General features: G+C 45.3%; 1 protein-coding gene across 2 annotated transcripts in view; it reads left to right on the top strand.

Moving 5' to 3' along the window:
- Positions 1-495: 495 nt before the first annotated feature.
- The window catches only part of LOC123763177 (guanine nucleotide exchange factor for Rab-3A), a 100,535-nt gene continuing 75,468 nt past the window's right edge, over positions 496-25,562 (top strand). Inside the window, exons 1-2 of one of the 2 annotated variants that reach the window (XM_045750182.2) lie at positions 496-668; positions 22,271-23,067. In XM_045750182.2, the coding sequence (XP_045606138.2) occupies positions 22,297-23,067 (771 nt within the window). In that variant the 5' untranslated portion in view covers positions 496-668; positions 22,271-22,296. The remainder of the gene's footprint in view (positions 669-22,270; positions 23,068-25,562) is intronic. The other variant, XM_045750183.2, reaches the window with a different exon arrangement.

The following is a 25,562-nucleotide window of genomic DNA, read 5'->3' as shown; positions in this document are numbered from 1 at the left end:
TCGCTCTCCTTCCTAAGTATTGAAAGACAAGATAAAATTTCGACGGAAATATCGGATCATAAGTCTTTGGTGTTCGCTCGGCGTCCTCCACTCCATCTGTCCTTGTTCCGTCAGTACGTAGCCCGTCCCTATTTTGTATTTATTTATTTATATATACAAAAAGGTACATTGGGTTTGTGAGAGTACATAACATTGGTGTTTTTACATTCTTGCCAAGCCACTAACACGCATTGCGTTTCAGGCAGCCCCTTCGTCTGTGGCCTGTCTCTTCCTCCACATTCCTCCTTGTCAATGTAGCTTCATGCACTCCAAAGCGTACTCCTTTTTTTGATCACTCTCTCGTCCACCCGTCCCATCACGTCCTTCTCGTCCCGCGGTCCGTCCCAGCCTGGAAGAGATCACCCGTCCCAGCCTGGGAGAGATCACCCGTCCCAGCCTGAGAGGGATCACCCGTCCCAGCCTGGCAGGCCAGTGGAATGTTTACGTTTGGGTGTGGGTGTCGTCAGTAGCGAGCTGGACGCCGGTGGTGGAGGGTGTGCGCTCCTGCTCTCTCGTGTACTGCCTTTATCTCGCACATATCTTGTGTTTCTTGTGCCTGGGAATTTTCACATGGTACCTAGTGCAGCTTAGCAGCGTCTTGGCCATACATTCTCGGTGTTATATATGAGGTGAGTGGCGATCCAAGCGGATTGTTTAGTGAAATTCAGCTGTAGGGTAAGCGAGTGTCGAGTTATTCACCGTGTAGTGAAGATCTTTCTGATATAAGTCCATTTCCAGGACTGATGTAGTCGACACAACTTATTAAATGGATTTGTCTTAGTGTCGTGTGTGTGTATGGGGTGAATTTCATTCAGTTTTCACATTTTACAAAGAGGTTGCAATGGTAACCTTTATCCAAGTTTTGGGATTGATGTCTGTAACTAAGGCAGTGTTTGGCGTATAAATTGATGTTTTTAAAGTTTTTTTCTGCTGCTTTAAGTTGAACAGAAACATTTGTAAGAAATTTGCGTTAATTTATGTTTACCGTCAGATGAACAGGTTGTATAAAATAATGGTTTTATTCATGTTGTTGTCCGCTAAAAGTGCGTGAGTGTGTAACTTGCTTGACACGGAAAATGACTTTTTTGTTACCGATGACAACAAAACAAAAACCAGACCTTTATTGTTTGTTGATGAAACTGGTCGTAGAGGCAGTGTGGGCGGATGTTGATAATCTGGTGAATATGACTAAACGCTTCGTCATTGGTTGTTTAATAAGATTCGGCTACTCTGAAGAAATAGTTGCAAGTAGCACGGGCTATGGCGAGCCCGTGGTGGACTTACCTGGTTCAGGAGCGGGGCTGTAACTGTCTCCATGGTTATAACAGCGACAGCTCATTTGTTTTATGTGAACGTAGACTAGCCGACACCTCGACATTTATGCATAAATCATGTTTAGCAGTTACAGCCCCGCTCCTGTGCCAGGTAAATCCACTACGGGCTCACCATAGCCCGTGCTACTTGGTTTTTTTTTTGTTCCGAGTAGCTGAATCTAAAACAACAACAATCCTATCTATTTTATTTAGAAGCAAGATTGTTTATATAATCTTGAAGATAACCTACTTCGTTTTGGACGTAAATATCACCTAACCCGTACTTAATAATATATATTTAACCAACAATCCCCACTTGTATATTATAATGGACATGAATTAATTGAATTCGTGGTCAGATGTCAACTCGATAACACCAGTGTGTGTTAATGACATATCGGAAATAATAACCTTTCTGTCGCCTCAGATTTTTTGGGGGGTTTGATCTGATGGTAATAGTGCTTTTGTAGTGTAGGGTTTTCCTCTTCGGCAATTCTCATACTTGTAATGCTTCTGTAAGTTCGATAACTTGATATCATTTGCATCTGTAATGTATTTATTAGCTGGTAAGCCTTGGGTTTAAAGGATATTATTTTCAAAGGGAACGACAGGCACCGCTCCTGTGCCAGGTAAGTTACGGGCTCACCATAGCCCGTGCTACTTGCCCCGCTCCTGTGCCAGGTAAGTTACGGGCTCACCATAGCCCGTGCTACTTGCCCCGCTCTTGTGCCAGGTAAGTTACGGGCTCACCATAGCCCGTGCTACTTGCCCCGCTCTTGTGCCAGGTAAGTTACGGGCTCACCATAGCCCGTGCTGCTGGGAACTTGTTCCGAGTAGCTGAATCTATAACAACAACAACAACAAAGGAGACGAGAGTGGCTGGTGCCTGCGTGCCCACCAACACACGGTAGCGGAAGTCAAACAAGGTCATTCATTCCTTTGTTACAGGTGCCCTCCACACACGCTGCTCCCAGCTGCCAGCCCCGGTGGGTACCCACACTGTGTAGTATTACGAATAAACTTAATAGTATAAAAGGGAGGGTAGAAATAGCCTAAGCTACTCTATCCCTTTGAGATGTAGTTTTATCTTGTCTCAATAAACATACGTGAACTTGAATAGTATAAAAGTCGTCAGCTTTGCTTCCATTTGGCGTTTAGGTTGTGAATTCTTTATAAAAAAAAGATGCTATTCTCCATAGATAGGCTGTCGGCCCCTTACCCTATCTCCATGGGTAAAGTCTTGTTTCATTGGTGAGCCATACAGCCTTTTTTTTATCTATGTTTCATTTAATGGTTGTAGAGACGTCGTAGAGACTTAAAGACGTTTCTACAACCTCTAAACCGAACCCGAAGGTTAGATGAATGTCATGTTTATTCGCCGCTTATGACCTCTTGATTGATGAAGATTAAGCCACCCAAGAGATGGCACGGGCATGAATAGCCCGTAGGTGGTGGCCCTTTGGAGCCATTACCAGTATCAATAGCTGATACTGGAGGATCTGTGGAGGTGCGACTGCACCGTATGACCTCTCTATTCCGGCGCTTGATAAACTATTCACAAATCTGGAATTAACCTCAGCCCGAGCCTTGTCGTACAAGTGGAAAACCTTCTCATCGTTTGAATCGGGTTCAAGTAAGTATATTGAGATAATGAAATACATCTCAATACCTCTTACGGGCTCTTCGGTGGCTTAATCTTCATTAATCATATCAAAAGGATAGAGTAGCTTAGGCTATCTCTACCCTCGTTTATTTACGGCCCCTCAACGGGCTCACAAATCCATACAGTACTCAAATATTAATCATATTTTTTATTTCACATTCCAATAGTAATCACCTGGTATACTGTGAGATTTATTATGTTGCACCTCTCATTTCTTGTTCCGGTAAAGGCAGACTAAACACGTTGGAGTAGATGCAAAATGATAATCTTAGGATCCCCAAGAAATGATATGATTGAGATAATGAGGATGAAGTTGAACTTACAAAGTATTGGGGATAGAATTTCGGAGATGTAGCCTTGGGGATTAGATTAATGAGGCGTGAGGGAGGTAATGAAATAATCCTCTCGATTAAAAAAAGTGGGAAGAATGAACAATGCATGTGAAAGCATAATAAGGGAGCGTGTCTGAGATCCCCATGTTGTAAAGTTAGAAAGTATGACGTTCTCCAAGAATGCATTGTATTGCCACAGAAACGATTAACACCATCCTGGGAGGAATGTAAAGTAGATGTAGTAATTTTTCCCTCTATGTTCTCAGACTTAAATTTGCCGTTGTCTGGTAATTCATTAAGAAGCAATAGTACCTTGGACACTCAACATCTTAAAACTTCTTGCTCAACACGAGTGTACTGTGCATCTCGTACAATCAAAGGTAATGCTATTCTTAATTATGTCTTCAGCTTCTGTTTTTTAAACCATTTTTCCCGAACTTTTCTGGCAACATTTTCCACCACATTGGGGTGGACACTGCCATCACTAGTGGAGAGTTAATTTTCCTGTTGACCAGACCACACACTAGAAGGTGAAGGGACGACGACGTTTCGGTCCGTCCTGGACCATTCTCAAGTCGATTGTGTTAATTTTCCTGAGATTCTTCCGTCAGTGATTCTCCATCTTCCTTACTTTCTTTCCCTCCGTTTCATTCCCTACTATACCCCATCTGTTTGTCAAGCTAATTTTTCTAGAGCTTCAACCCTCTTGTCCAACTTCTTGAGGTATATCAAGATTTTACCTCAGAACTGACGACACTGCCCTACACCTCATTATCACCAGGATACACTTTCTCGACTTCATTTCCTACTGCCATTAGGCTGGCCTTAATCGTCGTCGTTTCTTTCTCCCAAACGTTGGGCACAACGTTGTCTCGCCAGTGTTCCTTCCTTGTTCCTGCTGTACGGTCTTGTCTTCCTTCGCAGCTTCCTTTACCCGGCTTATGGGTGCTGGCTTGGGATCCCTGACATCAGATTCAGATTCTTTGTTCAGGTAAAGGTACATACATTGCTTTATATCTTTTATATCTTTTATATTTATATATAAAGGTACATACATTGAAGATGAGTTACGAACATGCAGGCGATGAGTCACAATAACGTGGCTGAAGAATGTTGACCAGACCACACACTAGACAACCCGTCCTCGACTCAAGTCCATTACATCCAGCGGTCGACCCCACAGACGCATTCATAAATTTTAATATGCTGTTCATTCAAAACGGGAATTTTCTCAAGTATAAATTAATATTATAATATATTAGCATATTGTGCATATATAGGCATAGGTTAGATTTGGTGTTTAGGTTCTGTTGGTGATTATTTGTTTTTGTAGTACGTGGGTGAAGCATTTATAGCGTTGTGATTCGAACAAGATTCGTCAGTGAAGCACTTGTTCCGGATATGTTCGAACGTCAGCAGTTGTGAGTCGTGTGTAAACCGCTTTTCATTCATAAACAGGGGGTTTGGCGGGTGCATGGAATCACTTTTGGATCTTTGTTTGGAGGACGGGCTGCACTAGAAGGTGAAGGGACGACGACGTTTCGGTCCGTCCTGAACCATTCTCAAGTCGATTGAGAATGGTTCGATGAGTCTATTGAGACTGGTCCGTCTTAGGAAAGACCGACGAGTTACAAACATAATGTTGGATTTAAAGAAAGAGGTAGTACATACAATACCTAAAGCCACTAGTACGCATAGCGTTTCGGGCAAGGAATGTTGAAGCCCATGTGGGCTTCATGGGACACACAGAGGAACCAGCATTAGCCGTCCGTAAAACAATATTGACACTGCGAGGCTGGGAATTGTAAACTGTGTACAAGTTATCATTGGTATTTTCTTGGGTCACCTTGTGCTCTGGTACACATAACAATCACTTCCTCATTCTTTGTGCTCTTCTCATGCGTGTGCGTCGCTTCTCTTCCTAATAGAGTTGATTAAAATAGTTGTCATATTTGACTATTTTTGACAACTTTGCCAAATATAGTTGGTCGACTGTTGGCAGTAAAGCTGTGACTAATAAGATGTTGATATTTTTAATACACTATTAATATCCCCTTTGTTATGACCATTCATCCACTTGAACACCTATATCGTCTCACCGCTAATTCTTCGCCTTTCTAGAGAATGTAAATTAATCTTTGTCAATCTCTCTTCACACGAGAGGTTTCTAATTTGCGGGATTAACTTTTGTCATCCTTCGCTGGACGCGTTCTAGTGAATTGATATCCATTCTATAGTACAACGACCAAAACTGAACTGCATAATCTAAACGGGGCAGTAGATCTACATGGAGAGTGCGAAAAAATTATATTTTGATAGCAATTAAGAAATATTTAACGAAAGAAATGGTTTTGTTTAAAAGCCAGTGAGGGGCGTGCTTGTGTGATTCCGCTGATAGTGTAGTGGAGAAACCGGCTCTTTCTTTGAAACGAGTTTCTTTACTTACGTTAAATATATTTATTTGTTAATATTTTGAAATTAAGTAATTTTTTAGCTCTTGCGGACAATAGATCCTACCGTACACTTCCAGGTAACAATCCTTGTGATTAGAGACAGAAGACTAGTAGTCTAAAATTGCTAGTTTGGTCCGTACTAATAACACAGATCTTAACAAAGTAAAGGAATAGAAAGAATAGTTTAATGTTTACAGATAGACCTTTCCTTGGTATAGACAACCCGGTCGTTTTTCAAATGTACACTGACTCGTAGTTTCTCGTTCATTCGTAGCAACAGTAGATAGACTTGACGTACAGATTAGTGTTGACCAGACCACACACTAGAAATTGAATAGACGACGACGTTTCGGTCCGTCCTGGACCATTATCAAGTCGATTGTGAATCGACTAGTGTAGTCAACACTGCACATTAGTGTTGAGAGCATTATGGAAATTGAAATTGAAATAAGTTTATTGAGGTAAAATACACACAAAGGGATGAGGTAGCTCAAGCTATTCTCACTCCGTTCAGTACATACATAGACACACATCACAAACAATAAACATATTACCAAACATTCTGAGAGATAAACATGTACATTTCCTCCTTTACACAAGTAGTATAGTATCAGACATACACATAAATACTTTTATGCCCTAGGTATACTGTATAGACAAGCATTATGGACTGTGTAGAGGGTGGAGGTGGGGCGTGAAATTTCAAGACGGGTCAAGCACCTGAGAATACATGTTTGTTTTTCTTCAAGGTCACGATGGCTGCGTACGCGGCTCCACGGGGAGGTATTGGGCCAGAGTTCATGGCTGTGTGGATACATAGCTGGTGGTCCATGATATCACGTTTCGTTTAGATTATCTTTAAAGCTTTAATGTTTATCAAATATTCCTGACCGAATGGCGGTATGGGTCGCGATTATTTCACTCTAGTCCGGTAGCAAGTGTCAGTTTGTGGTGAGTGCGTTTTGTATGAGTATTGATTTGTTGGGCGAACGGCAGTCAGTCCTGCTGCTTGATACCTGCTTGATAGGGTTCTGGGAGTTCTTCTACTTCCCAAGCCCGGCCCGAGGCCAGGCTTGACGTGTGAGAGTTTGGTCCACCTGGCTTGGAGCGGCCCGCAGGCCCACATACCCACCACAGCCCGGTTGGTCCGGAACTTCTTTTAGAAAACAGTCTAGTTTTATCTTGAAGATGTCCACGGTTCCGTGATTATTTTAGTATTCCACAAGTGTCTTTTTATAGTTGCTGCTTATCTGATGTGCATTGTGTGGCTTCCTATCATGATAGCTTGCTGATAAGGCCATTAGCGGCGAGAGCGTGTATTTAGGTGGAAATATCAGGTGACAGAAGGGTGGATCATGGTGGTGGACTCTCGCTGCATGCAGGTCAGCGTTCAGTCCCCTACCGTCCAAGTTGTTTGGCACCATTCCTTCCCCCCGTCCCAAATCCTTACCCCTTCTAAGTGCTATATAGTCGTAATGGCATGGCACTTCCTCCTGATAGTTCACTTCCCTTCACGGTGGTAGACATCAGATGTGTTGATGTATTAAATGAAGCAAAGTGGCACCTCTTGTCACCCTATTCTTAAGGAGTTGACCAAGCCACACACTAGAAAATGAAGGGACGACGACGTTTCGGTCCGTCCTGGACCATTCTCACACTCGACTTGAGAATGGTCCAGGACGGACCGAAACGTCGTCGTCCCTTCACTTTCTAGTGTGTGGTCTGGTCAACATACTTCAGCCACGTTATTGTAACTCATCGCCTGCATATTCTTAAGGAATTATAATTAAAATAATTATATTCGTTCATGACCTATTACAAGCTATTTAAGCTGCCTACTTTCATGTGGGTCATAACTAAACACTAAAGAAAAACTACCATTCAGTTGGGTGTAACTTAGGCCTACTTTCTCCTTCGCCCACTTAAAACTTTCTCGATTGATTGATGAAGATTAAGCCACCCAAGAGGTGGCACGGGCATGAATAACCCGTAAGTGCAAGTTTTTAGGAGTGAATGTAATATATAAAAACTTTGTTGTTTTAGATTCAGCTACAAAGGACAAAGAGTTTCCAAGTAGCATGGACTATGGTGAGCCCGTAGTGGACTCACCTGGCACAGGAGCGGTGTTGTGGGGAACTTTCTCTACCCTCTAGTCATTATATATAGGCCAATCCACTTCACCTCGCCTCCAATCCCCCACTCTCACGGTCCATCCTCTGCCGCTGAGAGCTCTTCTCTTAAACCTGAAGGCACAGACGTGGTAGAGTCATGGCCAGTATGCTATAGCCATACGCGGTGTCTATATATTATTGCTGCTAGTGTGTGTTATATACACGTTATATAGATATAGTTTACCATTAGACCCACTGCAGGGTACAACCATAATTTTCACAATGTATTTGTAACACAGATCACAATAACGTGTTTGCATCAAATGAACAAATCCACAAGGGCCGTGACGAGGATTCACGGCCCTTGTGGATTTGTTCAATGTATTTGTGGTTCTGTTCTGTCTGCTTCCTGTTGTGATGATTAATTAGGCTGTCCATTAGTTAATAGGTCTATCGGTGGTACTTTGTGGAGTGTTTTATAGGCTATAACGATTAATTTAGCTCAATTAATATTGAGCTAAAAACCTCACAAGAGGTTTTAATATTCTGTGATGTCAAAAGTAGTTTGGAGAGCTGTAAGCGGCGCCTGAGAACTTGGTCTAATAAAATATATATTCAGCAAAACAAGTGCTTCTTACGCAAAGGAAACGCACAGGTTAAGGTTAGGTGTACGCCGGGGTCTAACTTGAAATATTAACCTGTCAATTATAAGAACATAAGAACAAAGGTAACTGCAGAAGGCCTATTGGCCCATACGAGGCAGCTCCTATTAATAACCACCCACTCCCACTCATATACATAAGAACAAAGGTAACTGCAGAAGGCCTATTGGCCCATACGAGGCAGCTCCTATTAATAACCACCCACTCCCACTCATATACATAAGAACAAAGGTAACTGCAGAAGGCCTATTGGCCCATACGAGGCAGCTCCTATTAATAACTACCCACTCCCACTCATATACATGCTCTTCAAAATATTTACACGTAAAGCTACTTTCCTCCTGGAAGTTCACAATTTCTAATCATGGCGCCACCGTCACTGTACGCGTGTGTTCAAGGGTACTCTTGGGAAGCTTTCTAACGCGTTTCTGGAGCAATGGTTTAAATGTCATTACTACGGAGGGGAGACGGGTCGTATTACCCTGGGTAAATCTTCTTAGGCGTCAGGTAAGACTATTCCCAGTTGGCTGTTCACCTGACGAGAGCTTATTTATTGTACTAGGAGCCCTTCTTAGTATGGATTGTGGGTAACGACTTATTAACCACTATCATGTTATTTTATATATATTTTGAAGTGTTACCATTATTATTATTTAGTATACAGTGCGAACAAGCCTGAATGGTCCCCAGGACTATATGCAACTGAAAACTCACACCCCAGAAGTGACTCGAACCCATACTGCCAGGAGCAACACTGTAACTGGTGTATACAGGACACCTTAATCCACTCGACAATCACGACCGGTCAAAAGCTGATGATAGCCGAGGCTATTTTGCCCATCAGCCCGCTGGCACTCTGATGGTAATCTTGGGCATAGTATTTTATCGCCGTTTTAGTATACAGTAGTTGAAATGCATGTACAATAATACAACTTATGGTTTTGCTCTCGTTAATTAAGGTATCATATAATTATTAATTAAAAACATTGTGTGCGTGCGATTAGTGTCTACAAAATGCAGATATATATATATATATATATTATGAAACCACAGTAATCAGATATCCATTTTTTGTAAGAAATACTTATAATAATAGTAATAATATATGAAGTGAGAGTCACGAACACTTCTAATGTGCAGTTGTAACAAAAGCCCCCCAAGGCCTTGATCTGCTCCAGTGGTGATGAGGACTGTTTGGGGCCTAACAGGAACGTTAGCCAGGCGAGGAGTCACAATAACGGGGCTGAAATATGTTGGCCAAACCACACACTAGAAGGTGAAGGGACGACGACGTTTCGGTACGTCCTGGACCCTTCACAATCGACTTGAGAATGGTCCAGGACAGACCGAAACGTCGTCGTCCCTTCACCTTCTAGTGTGTGGTCTGGTCTACAGGAACTGTAGAGTCAAGAGACGCAGGAGACGCAGGAGACGCAAGAGACGCAGGAGACGCAAGAGACGCAGGAGACGCAAGAGACGCATTTAGGTCTCCGCCGTTGTGAGTCAGTAACTTGAAGGTGGATTTCATTTAACTTTATTTTACATAATTAATTTTTCGGCTTGACGTCTTACTTAGTGGGAGGTGTGAGTTTGTTGTTGTTTAAGATTCGCTACTGGGAACAAAAAGTTCCAAGTAGCACGGGCTATGGTGAACCCGTATGGTGAGAGTTTAGGGAGTGGGGGAAGGGGTGTTTGGGTGACTGGAAACCCAAGTGCTTGGGTTACTAGTCCCCAAACCCAAGCGCATGGTAGACTGTTGCCTCGTTATTTATTATTTGTTATTTATTGTTATGACTGTTATTTATTGCGGAATACGGTTTACGAAACTGTATTTTGTAATTTAACATGCCTCATTCATTAACAATTTTACATTTGCCATAACAATCACGCAAATAGCTACAACGAATGGAATTTCATAAATCGCAATTTAGTCTTATTCGGATGTTTAAATTGTCTGCAGTGGAGCAAATGCAATAAGTGGATAGAGTTAAATAAAATCCTTCTATAGCTTGGTATTGAATGTGTTTACCGTTTTGTGTGTGTGTGTGTGTGTGTGTGTGTGTGTGTGTGTGTGTGTGTGTGTGTGTGTGTGTGTGTGTGTGTGGGCTCCTTGTACAGCCTGTAGTGGTGGTTGGCAGGTGGCCTTGGGTGGAAGGCGTGACTGGGTAATGTGTACCATATAGGGTTCCACTACATGCATGCGTCAGGCACCAGAGAACCTCTGGGTGTTGGGGTAGTGATGGTGAACCGCGCCTGCCACTTGATTGCTTGAGTGGCTATCACGGCAGTGTTTCCGGGCGTGGGTGGCAGTGGTGGCGGCGTTTCTGGCGTGGGTGGGGGGCGGCGTTTCTGGCGTGGGTGGGGGGGGCGGCGTTTCTGGCGTGGGTGGGGGGCGGCGTGGGTGGGGGGGCGGCGTTTCTGGCGTGGGTGGGGGGCGGCGTTTCTGGCGTGGGTGGGGGGCGGTTTTCCGGGCGTGGGTGGTAATGGTGGCGGTGTTTCTGGCGTGGGTGGGGGCTGTTTTCCGGGCGTGGGTAGCGGTGTTTCTGGCGTGGGTGGAGGCTGTTTTCCGGGCGTGGGTAGCGGTGTTTCTGGCGTGGGTGGAGGCTGTTTTCCGGGCGTGGGTAGCGGTGTTTCTGGCGTGGGTGGGGGCGGTTTTCCGGGCGTGGCCACGCACAATATTGTGCGTATTAAGCTAAATGAGCTGTCTACCCCACCCAAGGGCATGACGGTGGGACGAGGGCGGCAGAGGGAACACAGGACACGTAACCACCAGGTCACCAACTTGGGTGTGAAGGATATATTGACCATGTCTGAGCTCAGTCGATTAAGGCAGCGTCTGGGAAGCTCTCGGACGCAGGTTCGAATCCTCGTCACTGCCCTTGTGGATTTGTTCAAGTGTATATTGGTTATGCTCCGAGGGTGCAGCCTGGCTCCTTATATTTGGTAACACATGCACATACACATTTTTTTGTTTATGTTCATTCACTAACAACCTAAGAGGTACTTTGTAGGCTGACAAACGACCGATTTAGGAACTTGCTGGTGTTTGTGGCCGTACACACGTGTGTGTGTGTGTGTGTGTGTGTGTGTGCACGTGTACATGTACACAAGTACCCAATTGTGCATATAAGGTCCTGAACTTCGGTTATTTGATCCCGCTTCATTACACACAGAAATCACAATAGCGTGATGGATCAAATGAACATTTGATGTATCACCATTACCCACTCCTATGCCCCATCACCGTACAGGTGATGGGCTACAGGTAAAGGGGCTACAGGAGGGGGGCTCCTATGCCCCATCACCGTACAGGTGATGGGGGGTGGAGAATAAACTACGGCTCACAGGCTGAGTATTGGGTGCACAATAAAGTGTGCAGGCGGGAGGGAGTGGGTGGGTGGTGTGTGCAGGGTGATGTGGAGACAAGTTAAGATGCTAAAAATAAGCCTGGTGTTGACCTTGTTCTCCGCGCCCTGGACGGTGTAGGCTAGACACAGCCAAGAGTACAGGGGGAGTGAACTCTCACCTCCTGTGATAACACTATAACAATGTTTACTTAACAGTCTTCCTGAACGGTGACTGCATTAACTGGGCCCCACGATCTTAAACTAACCTAACCAACTATGTAGTTATAGTAGTTTAGAGTTGATATGTTGAACAAGCCATACATACATAAATACATTTAAATAAGTTGCTACTTATGTATGTCACATAAATAAATTTGTGACATACATAAACTATGACGTCTACAGGCAATATGTACATTCAAGTTGAGTAAAGTACACTTTTTTATTGTTGATCAGACCACACTATAGAAGGTGAAGGGACGACGACGTTTCGGTACGTCCTGGACCCTTCACAATCGACTTGAGAATGGTCCAGGACAGACCGAAACGTCGTCGTCCCTTCACCTTCTAGTGTGTGGTCTGGTCTACAGGAACTGTAGAGTCAAGAGACGCAGGAGACGCAAGAGACGCAGGAGACGCATTTAGGTCTCCGCCGTTGTGAGTCAGTTGGTAACTTGAAGGTGGATTTCATTTAACTTTATTCTCAAGTCGATCTTTTCATTCCACTTTTTAAAACTAATTAAATCTCCTTTTGTTATTTATTTATTTTATTTATATACAAGAAGGTAGATTGGGTTTGAGAGAATACATAGCATAGTATTTACACTCTTGTAAAGCCACTAGTACGCGCAGCGTTTCGGGCAGGTCCTTAATCTAACAGATAATTTTAAGTAGGTAAATTCTAGCAGAATTAATAAAATGATAACAGATACATTGCAAGAAAAAAATGAGATGAGAGAGATTAGTAAGTATATTAAGGCACATCGGTATATTAATTAGTATATTAAGGCACATTGGTATATAGTATATATGTCATATATTTATATGTTTATATAGTAATATGAGGCGTTCAATGACTTAGTACTGTTCACTCCATGCCTTTCCCAAGCATGTAGAGGTTGTGCGAGACCTGCCAACACAATGCGGAAGCTCTGTATATAGATTTGGATTTATGACACCACATATGGCAGCGTCTGGGATGCTCTCGGACGCAGGTTCGAATCCTCGTCACGGCCCTTGTGGATTTGTTCATTTGGATTTATGATCTGTGAAACCCTCGTACTGTATAACGTTGTTTAACCTTCATGCGACTCAACCACTTGGGGTGGACGGTAGAGCGACGTCTCGCTTCATGCAGGTCGGGGTTTAATCCCCAGCCGTCAAAGTGGTTGGGCACCATTCCTTTCCCCCGTCCCATCCCAAATCCTTATCCTGACCCCTTTCCAAGTGCTATATACTATTTTCTGGTTGAAAAATATTTCTAATTTGTATTTTTATTCTCATTATTTTATTTAGTTTATAAATTATTTAATGAGTTAGGTATTGCAAGGTGGACTAACCTAATGTTTTACTGACGCACAAAGTAGAACTAATTATGTATTTTCTGGTCCGTTGTGAGTGAATACGGAAGATGATGATGTTATAGATTCAGCTACTCGGAACAAGTTCCAAGTAGCACGGGCTACGGTGATCCCGTAGTGGACTTACCTGGCACAGGAGCGGTGAATACGGAAGAGCGGGTGGGGTCATAAGTGTAGCTGCATGCTGAGCTTGCCACTTGTACCGCCTCACCTGCTCTGGGAGCCCGTTCACACCCCCCCCTTACAGTGGTGTGGGGCAGGGGTTCCTCCCCCCCATCCCCCCCCCCCCCCTCTACATGTTGTGCAGGCGACGAGTCACAATAACGTGGCTGAAGTATGTTGATCAGACCACACACTGGAAGGTGAAGGGACGACGACGTTTCGGTCCGTCCTGGACCATTCTCACAATCGACTTGAGAATGGTCCAGGACGGGCCGAAACGTGGTCGTCCCTTCACCTTCTAGTGTGTGGTCTGGTCACTCTACATGTTGGGGTTTTGGCGGGTTAGTTTCACATGTACACGGTTCACTGTCCGCGATTTTGTTAGTGTGTGTGGTGGGTTACCTTGCGATGGTTTCGGGGCTCAACGTCCCCGCGGCCCGGTCCTCGACCAGACCTCCTCCTTGCTGGACTGGTCAACTAGGCTAACCCAGAACCTCCACATCACTGGGTTTAGGTTAAGCTACCCACTCAACCTGCTCTAATAGAACGTCGCATTTTGACGTATACTCTACCTAAGGAAAAAAATCGTCGTACTAGAAAATGGAAGCGGCTCGCAGAATTGGCATACTGTCCCGTTTTCTGTTTTGGGTCCTCTGGTAGGTTAGGATAAGGGCACTTTAGCGTTGAGGAACCTTGCGAGGACGGTCTGTTGGGCAGTTTAATACATCATTTTTGTGGCGTGACAACTGGAAGACCTTAATGGGTGATGGTGGGACCTTAATGGCTAGCAGTAAGGCTGTGGTATAGGCTTAACTTATCCCCTTAACTGTTACAAGTAATGGAAGGTGTCTTGGGCATTCTAACTTCAAATATTCTGACATATGCGACGTGATATAACCAGAACAGATTGGTTAATGATTTAGTTGGTTATTGTTGTTTAAAATTTGCTACTTAGGACAAAAAGTTCCAAGTAGCACGGGCTATGGTGAGCCCGTGGAGTATCTCGTTGGTATTGTGGTGTTGAAAATGGGAGGGTAGGCCGGCCTTTTTGTCGTGTAACGGTAATAATTGTGTGTGTGTGTGTGTGGGTGTGTGTGGGTGTGTGGGGTGTGTGTGTGTGTGTGTGTGTATGTGTGTGTGTGTGTGTGTGTGTGTTGTAGTGACTGGCACCCGCACGCCATGCCTGGGAAACTCCGGAAGTGAAGGGCTCGGGGGAGAGGGAAGTGCTGGGAGGGGGCCGACAAGGCCTTGGTATTTAACATTCCAGTGCGTGCAGTGGTGCGTGGTGAGGCGAGCCTGGTACCACATGCTGCCTGCTGGTGTGTGGGGGTCGCTCGCAGGTCACTAGGTGAGCAGGGAGTCACCCCCTGGTGCTCAGAATGGGGGAAAGTTGGGAATGGGGGATGAAATTGAATTGAAATAAGTTTATTGAGGTAAAATACACACAAAGGGATGAGGGACAGTAAAATAACAACATACTGGAGTGAACGATATGGAAGAAAATGCAGAATAGAACCAGTGAAGAGCAGAGGTGCCATGGGCACAATCAGAGAACACTGTATAAACATCAGATGTCTAGTGAAGAGCAGAGGTGCTATAGGCACAATCAGAGAACACTGTATAAACATCAGAGGTCCACGGTTGTTCAACACCCTCCCAGCGAGCATAAGAAATATTGCCGGAACAACCGTGAACATCTTCAAGAGAAAACTAGATTTTTTTCTTCAAGGAGTGCCGGACCAACCTGGCTGTGATAGGTATGTGGGCCTGCGGGCCGCTCCAAGCAACAGCCAGGTGGACCAAACTCTCACAAGTCAGTCCTGGCCTCAGGCCGGACTTGGGGAGTAGAAGAACTCCCAGAACCCCATCAAGCAGGTAGCTCAAGCTATTCTCACCCCGTTCAGTACAACGTGTTCATACATATATAGACCCATCACAAACAAAAACATATTACCGAACATTCTGAGTGATAAACATATACATTTCTTCCAATGGGGGATGAGATCTTCCCCTAAGCCTTTAGTTACTTAGTGTGAAGAGTGACTAGTACTGAGAGACACGTGATTACAGTATGATTTCACCTTAGCTGTTGCATCTTTCAGTGTTGAAGATAATCTGACTTTATTGTGTTTAGGCCCCCAAAAAGTGCCGCTCTTCCCCATTTTAGGTTGTGAAAGATAGGCTTAACCTGTTGCACTTGGAGACATTTAGTTGACAGAAAAATACAATTGTAAAATCAACTTTTAAAGGAAACGAAATAAAATTAATTGTCAAAAGCCCAGGAGGTTAACACATTCCTCTTTACGTTTTAGTGTTATTATGTAAATACTTTGTGTCGACCAGACCACACACTAGAAGGTGAAGGGACGACGACGTTTCGGTCCGTCCTGGACCATTCTCAAATCGATTGAGAATGGTCCAGGACGGACCGAAACGTCGTCGTCCCTTCACCTTCTAGTGTGTGGCTCGGTCAACATACTTCAGCCACATTATTCTGACTCCTCGTCTGCATATATCAAGACTATATCAAAACCACTATACATAATGGTTGAAGTGATTACCTCCAAGGCTCCTCCCTGAGGCCCTTATTTAATTTTGGGATACTTGAAATAATTTAGGTTAATCAAGGATACATGAGAGGGGAAGGTATTTCTATTTTGAAGACTATTTGTACCTGGAATTTGCCATGATAGATGTTCTAGGAGTTCTTCTACTCCCCAAGCCTCGACCCGGGCCCTGGCTTGACTTGTGAGCTTGCTCCAGGAATTTGCTTGTCCTCGACAACTCGTTTAATAGTATTGCTTTGCATGGCAACATAAATCGACGTTATAACTTATAAGATTCCTATAATACCCTCACGTGGCATAACCATTTGTAAGTAAAATTCCATTATACATATTTTCACAATTATCTCTTAACAGGCTCAGTTTTGTGTATTCAGAAAAAGATACGGACTTATCAGTTTACGAAATCTGTTGAGCATTTGCCATGAGAACGTCATATCTCTCGGTAATCTGTATTGGTTAGTACAGTACATAGTACTAGACACGATGGGAGGACTGATTAGATAGTCTCTATACAGTATCTATTAGATACTGATTAGATAATAGCAGCGTGGAAATTTGTGATACTTTTGTTTGGTAATGATTTGCGTCGAGTGAAAATAGTTTTTTTTTTAAATATTGCGATGCGTCTGATTCTTCTATGATTGGAAGTGCTTTGGTAATATGATGAGAGACATTGTAAGTGACAGGTGGTGAGTAAAATCATCACGGGAAAGATGATGAGCAAAGCGCCGTGACCACAGTGGATGATAATAATGATGATGATGCATAGTGTCATGGCATACCGTAGTGTCATGGTAAGAGAGATTGAAATTGAAATAAGTTTATTGAAGTAAAATACACACAAAGGGATGAGGTAGCTCAAGCTATTCTCACCCCGTTCAGTACAAAATCGTGTTAATACATACATATAAACACATCACAAACAATAAACATATTACCAAACGTTCTGAGAGATAAACATCCACATTTCCTAGCTAAGAGAGAGGGGAGTGGAGGCTAGCGAGGGGGGACTGCTACAATAGGCTAGAACCAGTCCTCCTCCTCCTCACCTATACACTTCTTTCAGCTTTGTGGACCCTTCTATTAGTTTAATGTTTGTCGGGTGTGTTTTTGTAAGTGCTCGTCAGCTTCAACGGAATTCAAACAGTTAAAATACACAAATGTATTTGGAGTTAAGAACATAAGAACATAAGAACAAAGGTAACTGCAGAAGGCCTATTGGCCCATACGAGGCAGCTCCTATTCTATAACCACCCAATCCCACTCATATACTTGTCCAACCCACGCTTGAAACAATCGAGGGACCCCACCTCCACAATGTTACGCGGCAATTGGTTCCACAAATCAACAACCCTGTTACTGAACCAGTATTTACCCAAGTCTTTCCTAAATCTAAACTTATCCAATTTATACCCATTGTTTCGTGTTCTGTCCTGTGTTGATACTTTTAATACCCTATTAATATCCCCCCGGTTATGTCCATTCATCCACTTGTAAACCTCTATCATGTCACCCCTAACTCTTCGCCTTTCCAGTGAATGCAACTTAAGCTTTGTTAATCTTTCTTCATATGAAAGATTTCTAATTTGGGGAATTAACTTAGTCATCCTACGCTGGACACGTTCAAGTGAATTTATATCCATTCTATAATATGGCGACCAAAACTGAACTGCATAATCTAAATGGGGCCTAACTAGAGCAAGATATAGCTTGAGAACCACACCAGGTGTCTTGTTACTAACGCTGCGATTAATAAATCCAAGTGTCCGATTTGCCTTATTACGAACATTTATGCATTGATCCTTTTGTTTTAAATTCTTACTAATCATAACTCCCAGATCCCTTTCGCAATCCGACTTCGCAATCACAACACCATCTAGCTCGTATCTTGTAACTCTATCATCATTACCTAACCTCAGAACTTTACATTTATCAGCATTAAACTGCATCTGCCAATCCTTTGACCATTTCAAAACCCTATCTAGATCAACTTGAAGTGATAGTGAGTCCTCCTCCGAATTAATTTCCCTACCGATTTTCGTATCATCGGCAAATTTGCAAATGTTGCTACTCAAACCTGAATCTAAATCATTTATATATATTATAAACAACAGAGGTCCCAGGACAGAGCCTTGAGGCACTCCACTTACAACATTTTCCCACTCTGACTTGATTCCATTTATACTAACTCTCTGTTTCCTTTGGTATAGCCATGCCCTAATCCAGCTTAATATAGCACCCCCAATACCATGAATGCATGTTAACTGCATGAATGTCGAAACATAATTTTCTGGGAACTATTGATAAATATTATAAGAGTGACTGCGGGCACTTGCTAAATCGGTATATATAGGGTATATAAATCGATATATATAGGGTATATAAATCGATATATAAGGCAAAATATTCATATTTACAATGAAATTGACTCGAGGAAAAAATGTCTACAGATGTATAATAGTTGGCGATATTCTCTGGTGGGGGAAAAAATCACTTTTTTTTTCCTTTAGACTCGTGGACTTGTCAGCCAGGAGACTTTCTCTACGACGTCACGCATCCGTCTGCCAGGAGACAAAAGGTTGTCGGTGGGGGTGATGGGGGGCGGGGGGGGGCAGGAATGTGGGGCGGGGGGGGGGGGTTGTGGGTGGAAGAATGTTGTGGGGGTTTGGTTGGTTGGGGGCAAGTAATAGTCTATTTTTACTTCAGTATGGTATGTTCGAAGTTTATTGACACGGGGTGAGGAGGGGGAGATGGGAGGGGGGGTCTTTGTTGTGAAGGAGGGCCCCTTTCTTTCCCATGAATGGGGGGAGGAGGGCCCTTCTTTCCCATGAATGGTGGGGGGAGGAGGACCCTTCTTTCCCACGAATGATGTGGAAGAGGGAGGGCCCCTTATTTCGAGTAAAAGGGGGGGTCCCCTTTATATATTGGTGTTTAGGGTCTGTCAGCGTTATTATCGAATCATTTTTGTCTTGTGTCATAACCTGAGAGTACATACTCGACCTTCCCCCGTGTCACCCCTGGCAGTGGAGGGCGAGGCTTCGAGAGTCAAGCAACCTGTTGGTTCTGGAGCATGTTGGAGGTGGTTGGCCGTGAAACAAAACGGGTTTCGTAGTGTACCGTTGAGGGCAAGTCACAGCCTAAGGCGCCGTAGAGTGCAGTGTGTGTGTGTGTGTGTGTGTGTGTGTGTGTGTGTGTGTGTGTGTGTGTGTGTGTGTGTGTGTGTGTGTGTGTGTGTGTGTGACATTTCACCACATGTAAACAAAAAATTCTACTCGGAGATATCAGGGAAACTACGTAAGTTCTGGATACACACATGGAAAAATGTCGGTCATTAAATATTTATTTGGTTAATGGAATTCATAGATAAACCATGGGGTAATGTTAGTATCAGAGATAGATATGGTGTGGAAGTTAATACGCTGAGTGGTGATGGGTGGGTCAGTCATGATGTGTGTGGTCCGTGTCCTTCTGCTCACTCTTATCTTACTCCATCTTTATCTCTCTCTCTCTCCTCCCCTCTTTCTCCTCCAGTCTCTTCCCCTTCTCTCTCCCCTCTCTCTGTCTCGTGGTTACAGCACAAATGCTTATTCACATATGGCAAGGAAACCATAATTCTGCCACAGGCTTACAAGAATTATAGACGCAGGGCATATTGTGTGTGTGTGTGTGTACTCACCTAGTTGTGTTTGCGGGGGTTGAGCTCTGGCTCTTTGGTCCCGCCTCTCAACCGTCAATCAACAGGTGTACAGATTCCTGAGCCTATCGGGCTCTGTCATATCTACATTTGAAACTGTGTATGGAGTCAGCCTCCACCACATCACCCCCTAATGCATTCCATTTGTCAACCACTCTGACACTAAAAAAGTTCTTTCTAATATCTCTGTGGCTCATTTGGGCACTCAGTTTCCACCTGTGTCCCCATGTGCGTGTTCCCCTTGTGTTAAATAGACTGTCTTTATCTACCATATCAATTCCCTCCAGAATCTTGAATGTGGTGATCATGTCCCCCCTAACTCTTCTGTCTTCCAGCGAAGTGAGGTTTAATTCCCGTAAGGTGTGTGTGTGTGTGTGTGTGTGTGTGTGTGTGTGTGTGTGTGTGTGTGTGTGTGTGTGTGTGTGTGTGTGTGTGTGTGTGTGTGTGTGTGTGTGTGTGCGCGCAGCACAGTTTTGGATGGCGGCTCTGGTGTCGTGGCAGAGCATAGTTAGGGTCATAGGTGACATTGGCAGCGTGCTCCCTCTGTGGCGCCATGCCGTCCCAGTGCCTTGGGTGCCTCGCCTGACTTTCCGGCTCTCGTTTAAACTCCAGTGGGATCTATCATCTTGAGGTTATCTTGAGATGATTTCGGGGCTTAGCGTCCCAGTGGCCCGGTCCTCGATCAGGCCTCCACCCTCAGGAAGCAACCCGTAGCAGCTGACTAACACCCAGGTACCTATTTACTGCTAGGTAACAGGGGCATCAAGGTGAATGAAACATTTTGCCCATTTGTCTCCGCCTCCACCGGGGATCGAACCCGGAACCTCAGGACTACGAATCCGAAGCGCTATCCTACCCAGCTTGGTATAAACGCCTTGAATTTTGTGTTTCATGAACGATATGTGACATTTTTCTCAAGTTTCTTTGGCCGAGTGTTGCAGACATGGTGTAAGGCTTACTGGCAGGGCTGTGTTGCCATGGGATATGCAAAACTTCACAAATAAAGTGGCTTTATTACACTACATTGCAAGGTTATAAACACTGGAAGCGAATGTTGAGTGGTGTTGCCAGGAGCAAACCAAACACAGTCTTGTGCATAACGGCAGACTAGGTGGTGGTTGTTGTTAGCTACTCGGAACACGTTCCAAGTAGCATGGGCTATGGTGAGCCCGTAGTGGACTTACCTGGCACAGGAGCGGTGCTGAGCAGACTAGGTGTTGTGCATCACTAATATATCATGGATTATGACAGAAACGGGCCTGTGCCAGGTAAGTCCACTACGGGCTCACCATAGCCCGTGCTACTTGGAACTTGTTCCGAGTAGCTGAATCTATAACAACAACGACGACGAGGGAGAGGGCCACGTGTCCTTGGGTGTGTGTGTAAACTGCTGCTGGCCCAGCTGCTGCACCCTATGTTCTTCATAAGCAAGTGGGAGTAAATATTATGATTTGCCAAATTCTTTCCTTGCTGTTTCAGTTTTGCTTTGGCATTGACGCTCTTTAATCGAAGTAACGTAATATATAAACCTTTTATTTTCAAACGTTACTAGGCTGTAACAATCAATGGATTATATACATTTCTCACAAGATATTATAACCTTTAAGATGTTAATACGGGGATTTATAACGGGGTTATCAAGTTACAGCCCCGTTCCTGTGCCAGGTAAGTTCACAACGGGCTCACCATAGCCCGTGCTACTTGCAACTTGTTCCCAGTAGCTGAATCTAAAACCACAAACGACTGGGTTATTCTGCGTGTGGGTAGAAAGGTGACAGGAAGCCTCAGGTGAGTATTGAGGGTGAATTGAGAGAGCCACAAGAGTATGTGGTCGTGAAGTGAAGGGACCATACACATGTATGGTCGACCAGGAGGCCCGGTCGTCGACCAGGAGGCCTGGTCGACGACCGGGCCGCGGGGACGCTAAGCCCCGGAAGCACCTCAAGGTAACCTCAAGGTATGTACGAGAGTTTAGGCCAGAGAGCTGGGTTAAGCGAGGAGGTAATGTACCCAGGGTGTACTAACAGCCTATATAGTGTTGTGGGTGTACCGAGATAAGAGAGAAGTGTACTTAGGGGGTGGACTAACAAGGGCGTGCATGGGGGTGGAACTCGGTATATCGACTGTAGTCAAGACTGGTAGCCGGCACCGCTCCTGTGCCAGGTAAGTCCACTACGGGCTCACCATAGCCCGTGCTACTTGGAACTTGTTCCCCAGTAGCTGAATCTATAACAACAACAACTGATAGCCGGTTATTGATGCCCGCGCCGCCTCTTGGGCGGCTTAATGTTCATCAATCAATGTGTTAGCGGGCGGGAACTAATGTGTGCGCTACTTGTTGTTTCAGATGGTGGTCGCTGGGAAGTGAGCGGGATGAGTGTGGCGGTGTCGACGTCGACAGGGCTGGGGGGGTCGCGGCTTCCTCAGGAAGACGATTCCCTTATTGCTGAGGTGGACGGCTGGCGTCAGGACGTGAGAGCCAAGGTCACGGCGCTCAAGTGCCACGTTATGGCCTCCAGGGGGCTCACCTCCGATGGCCATATCGTAGCGCCATATTCCCCGCGGCTACTCATGGAGGCGCCGAATTCTCGCCTGCTTCTCGACGCAGCTAACCTGGACTTGGAGGCCTACGCCGAGGCGCTGCAGAAAGGCGCCGGGTATCTGGCTAAGGCCGAGCAGGCTGCCCGGAATGGCTCCAGCGAGGAAGGGCCAGCTGACGCCTTGTCTCTCAGCGAAGTACAATTCCGTTTACAGGAAAATGGGGTCAGTAATGGACACGAAACCCCGAAGATCTCGGTCACTCCTGCTTCATCTCCAACTAAATCAATATCCAGCGTGTCTGCTCGGTCACACGCCTCCTCCACCTCGTCCACCACGTCCTCGTCGTCCTCCTGCACGTCCTCCACCTCGCCCTCCTCGTACTCACACTCGCCAGTTAAAGTGGTTGAAGTGAACGGACACGCTGTGAACGGGACGTGTGAGGGCGTGAATGGAACACAGTCCTCCAGGCTGGAAGACGTGGAGGAGCAGCTGGAGAAGGTGAAGGACGAGCTAAAACACAAGGAGGAAGAGGTGCACCGGTTGTCCAAGATCAGGGACGAGGTGGAAAACGAGCTACAGGAACTGACAGCTAATCTATTTCAGGTATGTGGTAGCCTTAATGCTGTGAGTGTAGCTTTAGTCTGGCTTTGGCTCTTACAGGTACGGCATATTTGTGGCGTATTGGCTGTCTAGTATTTCCTTGACGTATGTTTACCGCAGATGTATATGATCTTGTAAGACATACCTCTTAGTGTATGATCTTGTAAGACATACCTCTCAGTGTATGATCTTGTAAGACATACCTCTCCTACGAGCACTATAGGTGTAACACTAGTGTATATGCAGGCGATGAGTCACAATAACGTGGCTAAAGTATGTTGACCAGACCACACACTAGAAGGTGAAGGGACGACGACGTTTCGGTCCGTCCTGGACCATTCTCAAGTCGATTGTGAGAATCGACTTGAGAGAGTCACAATCGACTTGAGAATGGTCCAGCACGGACCGAAACGTTGTCGTCGTCCCTTCACCTTCTAATGTGTGGTCTAGTCAACTAGTGTATAATGTATATTCGTTTATTTCTACCAAGTAGCATACAACGTACATTCAATTTCTCAATTCATTAATCACACTGTTTTCCGAAAACGGCATCTGAGACTCCTTCTACGAATCCATGTTCTCTAAGATCATCCCAGACAACAATGGTGTCCGGAGACTAGATACCCAACCATTGTGTTGTGTGAGATCTTAAGCACCTCCACATAATCCCACAAACTTGTTATTGGTGGGTAGTATACTCTACAAAATGGATTTTTTTATATATTAGGTTAATATAAAAAAATCCAGAATATTAGTGGTTTAATCATGGATGTTAATAAAAGAGAGAGAGAGATAGATAGATAGATATAGATATAGATATAGATAGATATTGATTGATTGATTGATTGATCTGAGGAAAGTTGTTTTTGATTTAGGGATAATGAGTTAAGGAAACGTATAATGAAAGTATCTTCAAGACAGACGATGGGTCTCAACAGAGATACTGATACTGATCCAGCAGGATAGTGGGATAGACGAATGACAAGGGATAGGTCCAGCCTGATAGTGCAGCCAAAGGCTCGGAGATGGTCTAGCGGGATAGGGACGTAAGATAGCAGTGGCAGGATGTTGTGCAAGGCTACATTAAGGATAGCGTGTGGAGATATCAAAAGGTGGTGGTGTTGAGCTAGTTAAACGATGGTTGAACTTTTTGCGAGGCCTGGGAGAACTGTGAACCTCTTTATGTACCAGCTGTCTGGTGACTGGCTCTGTGGTGTAGTGTACCAGCTGGCTGGTGACTGGCTCTGTGGTGTAGTGTACCAGCTGGCTGGTGACTGGCTCTGTGGTGTAGTGTACCAGCTGTCTGGTGACCGGCTCTGTGGTGTAGTGTACCAGCTGGCTGGTGACTGGCTCTGTGGTGTAGTGTACCAGCTGGCTGGTGACTGGCGCTGTGGTGTAGTGTACCAGCTGGCTGGTGACCGGCTCTGTGGTGTAGTGTACCAGCTGGCTGGTGACCGGCTCTGTGGAGTAGTGTACCAGCTGTCTGGTGACTGGCGCTGTGGTGTAGTGTACCAGCTGGCTGGTGACTGGCTCTGTGGTGTAGTGTACCAGCTGTCTGGTGATTGGCGCTGTGGTCTAGTGTACCAGCTGGCTGGTGACTGGCTCTGTGGTGTAGTGTACCAGCTGTCTGGTGACTGGCGCTGTGGTCTAGTGTACCAGCTGGCTGGTAACTGGCTCTGTGGTGTAGTGTACCAGCTGTCTGGTGACTGGCGCTGTGGTCTAGTGTACCAGCTGGCTGGTGACGTGGCTCTGTGGTATAGTGTACCAGCTGGCTGGTGACTGGCTCTGTGGTGTAGTGTACCAGCTGTCTGGTGACCGGCTCTGTGGTGTAGTGTACCAGCTGGCTGGTGACTGGCTCTGTGGTGTAGTGTACCAGCTGGCTGGTGACTGGCTCTGTGGTGTAGTGTACCAGCTGGCTGGTGACTGGCTCTGTGGTGTAGTGTACCAGCTGGCTGGTGACTGGCTCTGTGGTGTAGTGTACCAGCTGGCTGGTGACTGGCTCTGTGGTGTAGTGTACCAGCTGTCTAGTGACCGGCTCTGTGGTGTAGTGTACCAGCTGACTGGTGACTGGCTCTGTGGTGTAGTGTACCAGCTGTCTGGTGACCGGCTCTGTGGTGTAGTGTACCAGCTGTCTGGTGACTGGCTCTGTGGTGTAGTGTACCAGCTGGCTGGTGACTGGCTCTGTGGTGTAGTGTACCAGCTGTCTGGTGACCGGCTCTGTGGTGTAGTGTACCAGCTGACTGGTGATCGGCTCTGTGGTGTAGTGTACCAGCTGTCTGGTGACCGGCTCTGTGGTGTAGTGTACCAGCTGTCTGGTGACTGGCTCTGTGGTGTAGTGTACCAGCTGGCTGGTGACTGGCTCTGTGGTGTAGTGTACCAGCTGTCTGGTGACTGGCTCTGTGGTGTAGTGTACCAGCTGGCTGGTGACTGGCTCTGTGGTGTAGTGTACCAGCTGGCTGGTGACTGGCTCTGTGGTGTAGTGTACCAGCTGTCTGGTG

This window comes from Procambarus clarkii, chromosome 49, assembly GCF_040958095.1.
Source record: "Procambarus clarkii isolate CNS0578487 chromosome 49, FALCON_Pclarkii_2.0, whole genome shotgun sequence".
In the NCBI taxonomy this organism is placed as follows: Eukaryota; Metazoa; Arthropoda; class Malacostraca; order Decapoda; family Cambaridae; genus Procambarus; species Procambarus clarkii.
The sequence above is the reverse complement of the archived record's forward strand: the minus strand, read 5'-3'. Positions and strand labels throughout refer to the sequence as shown.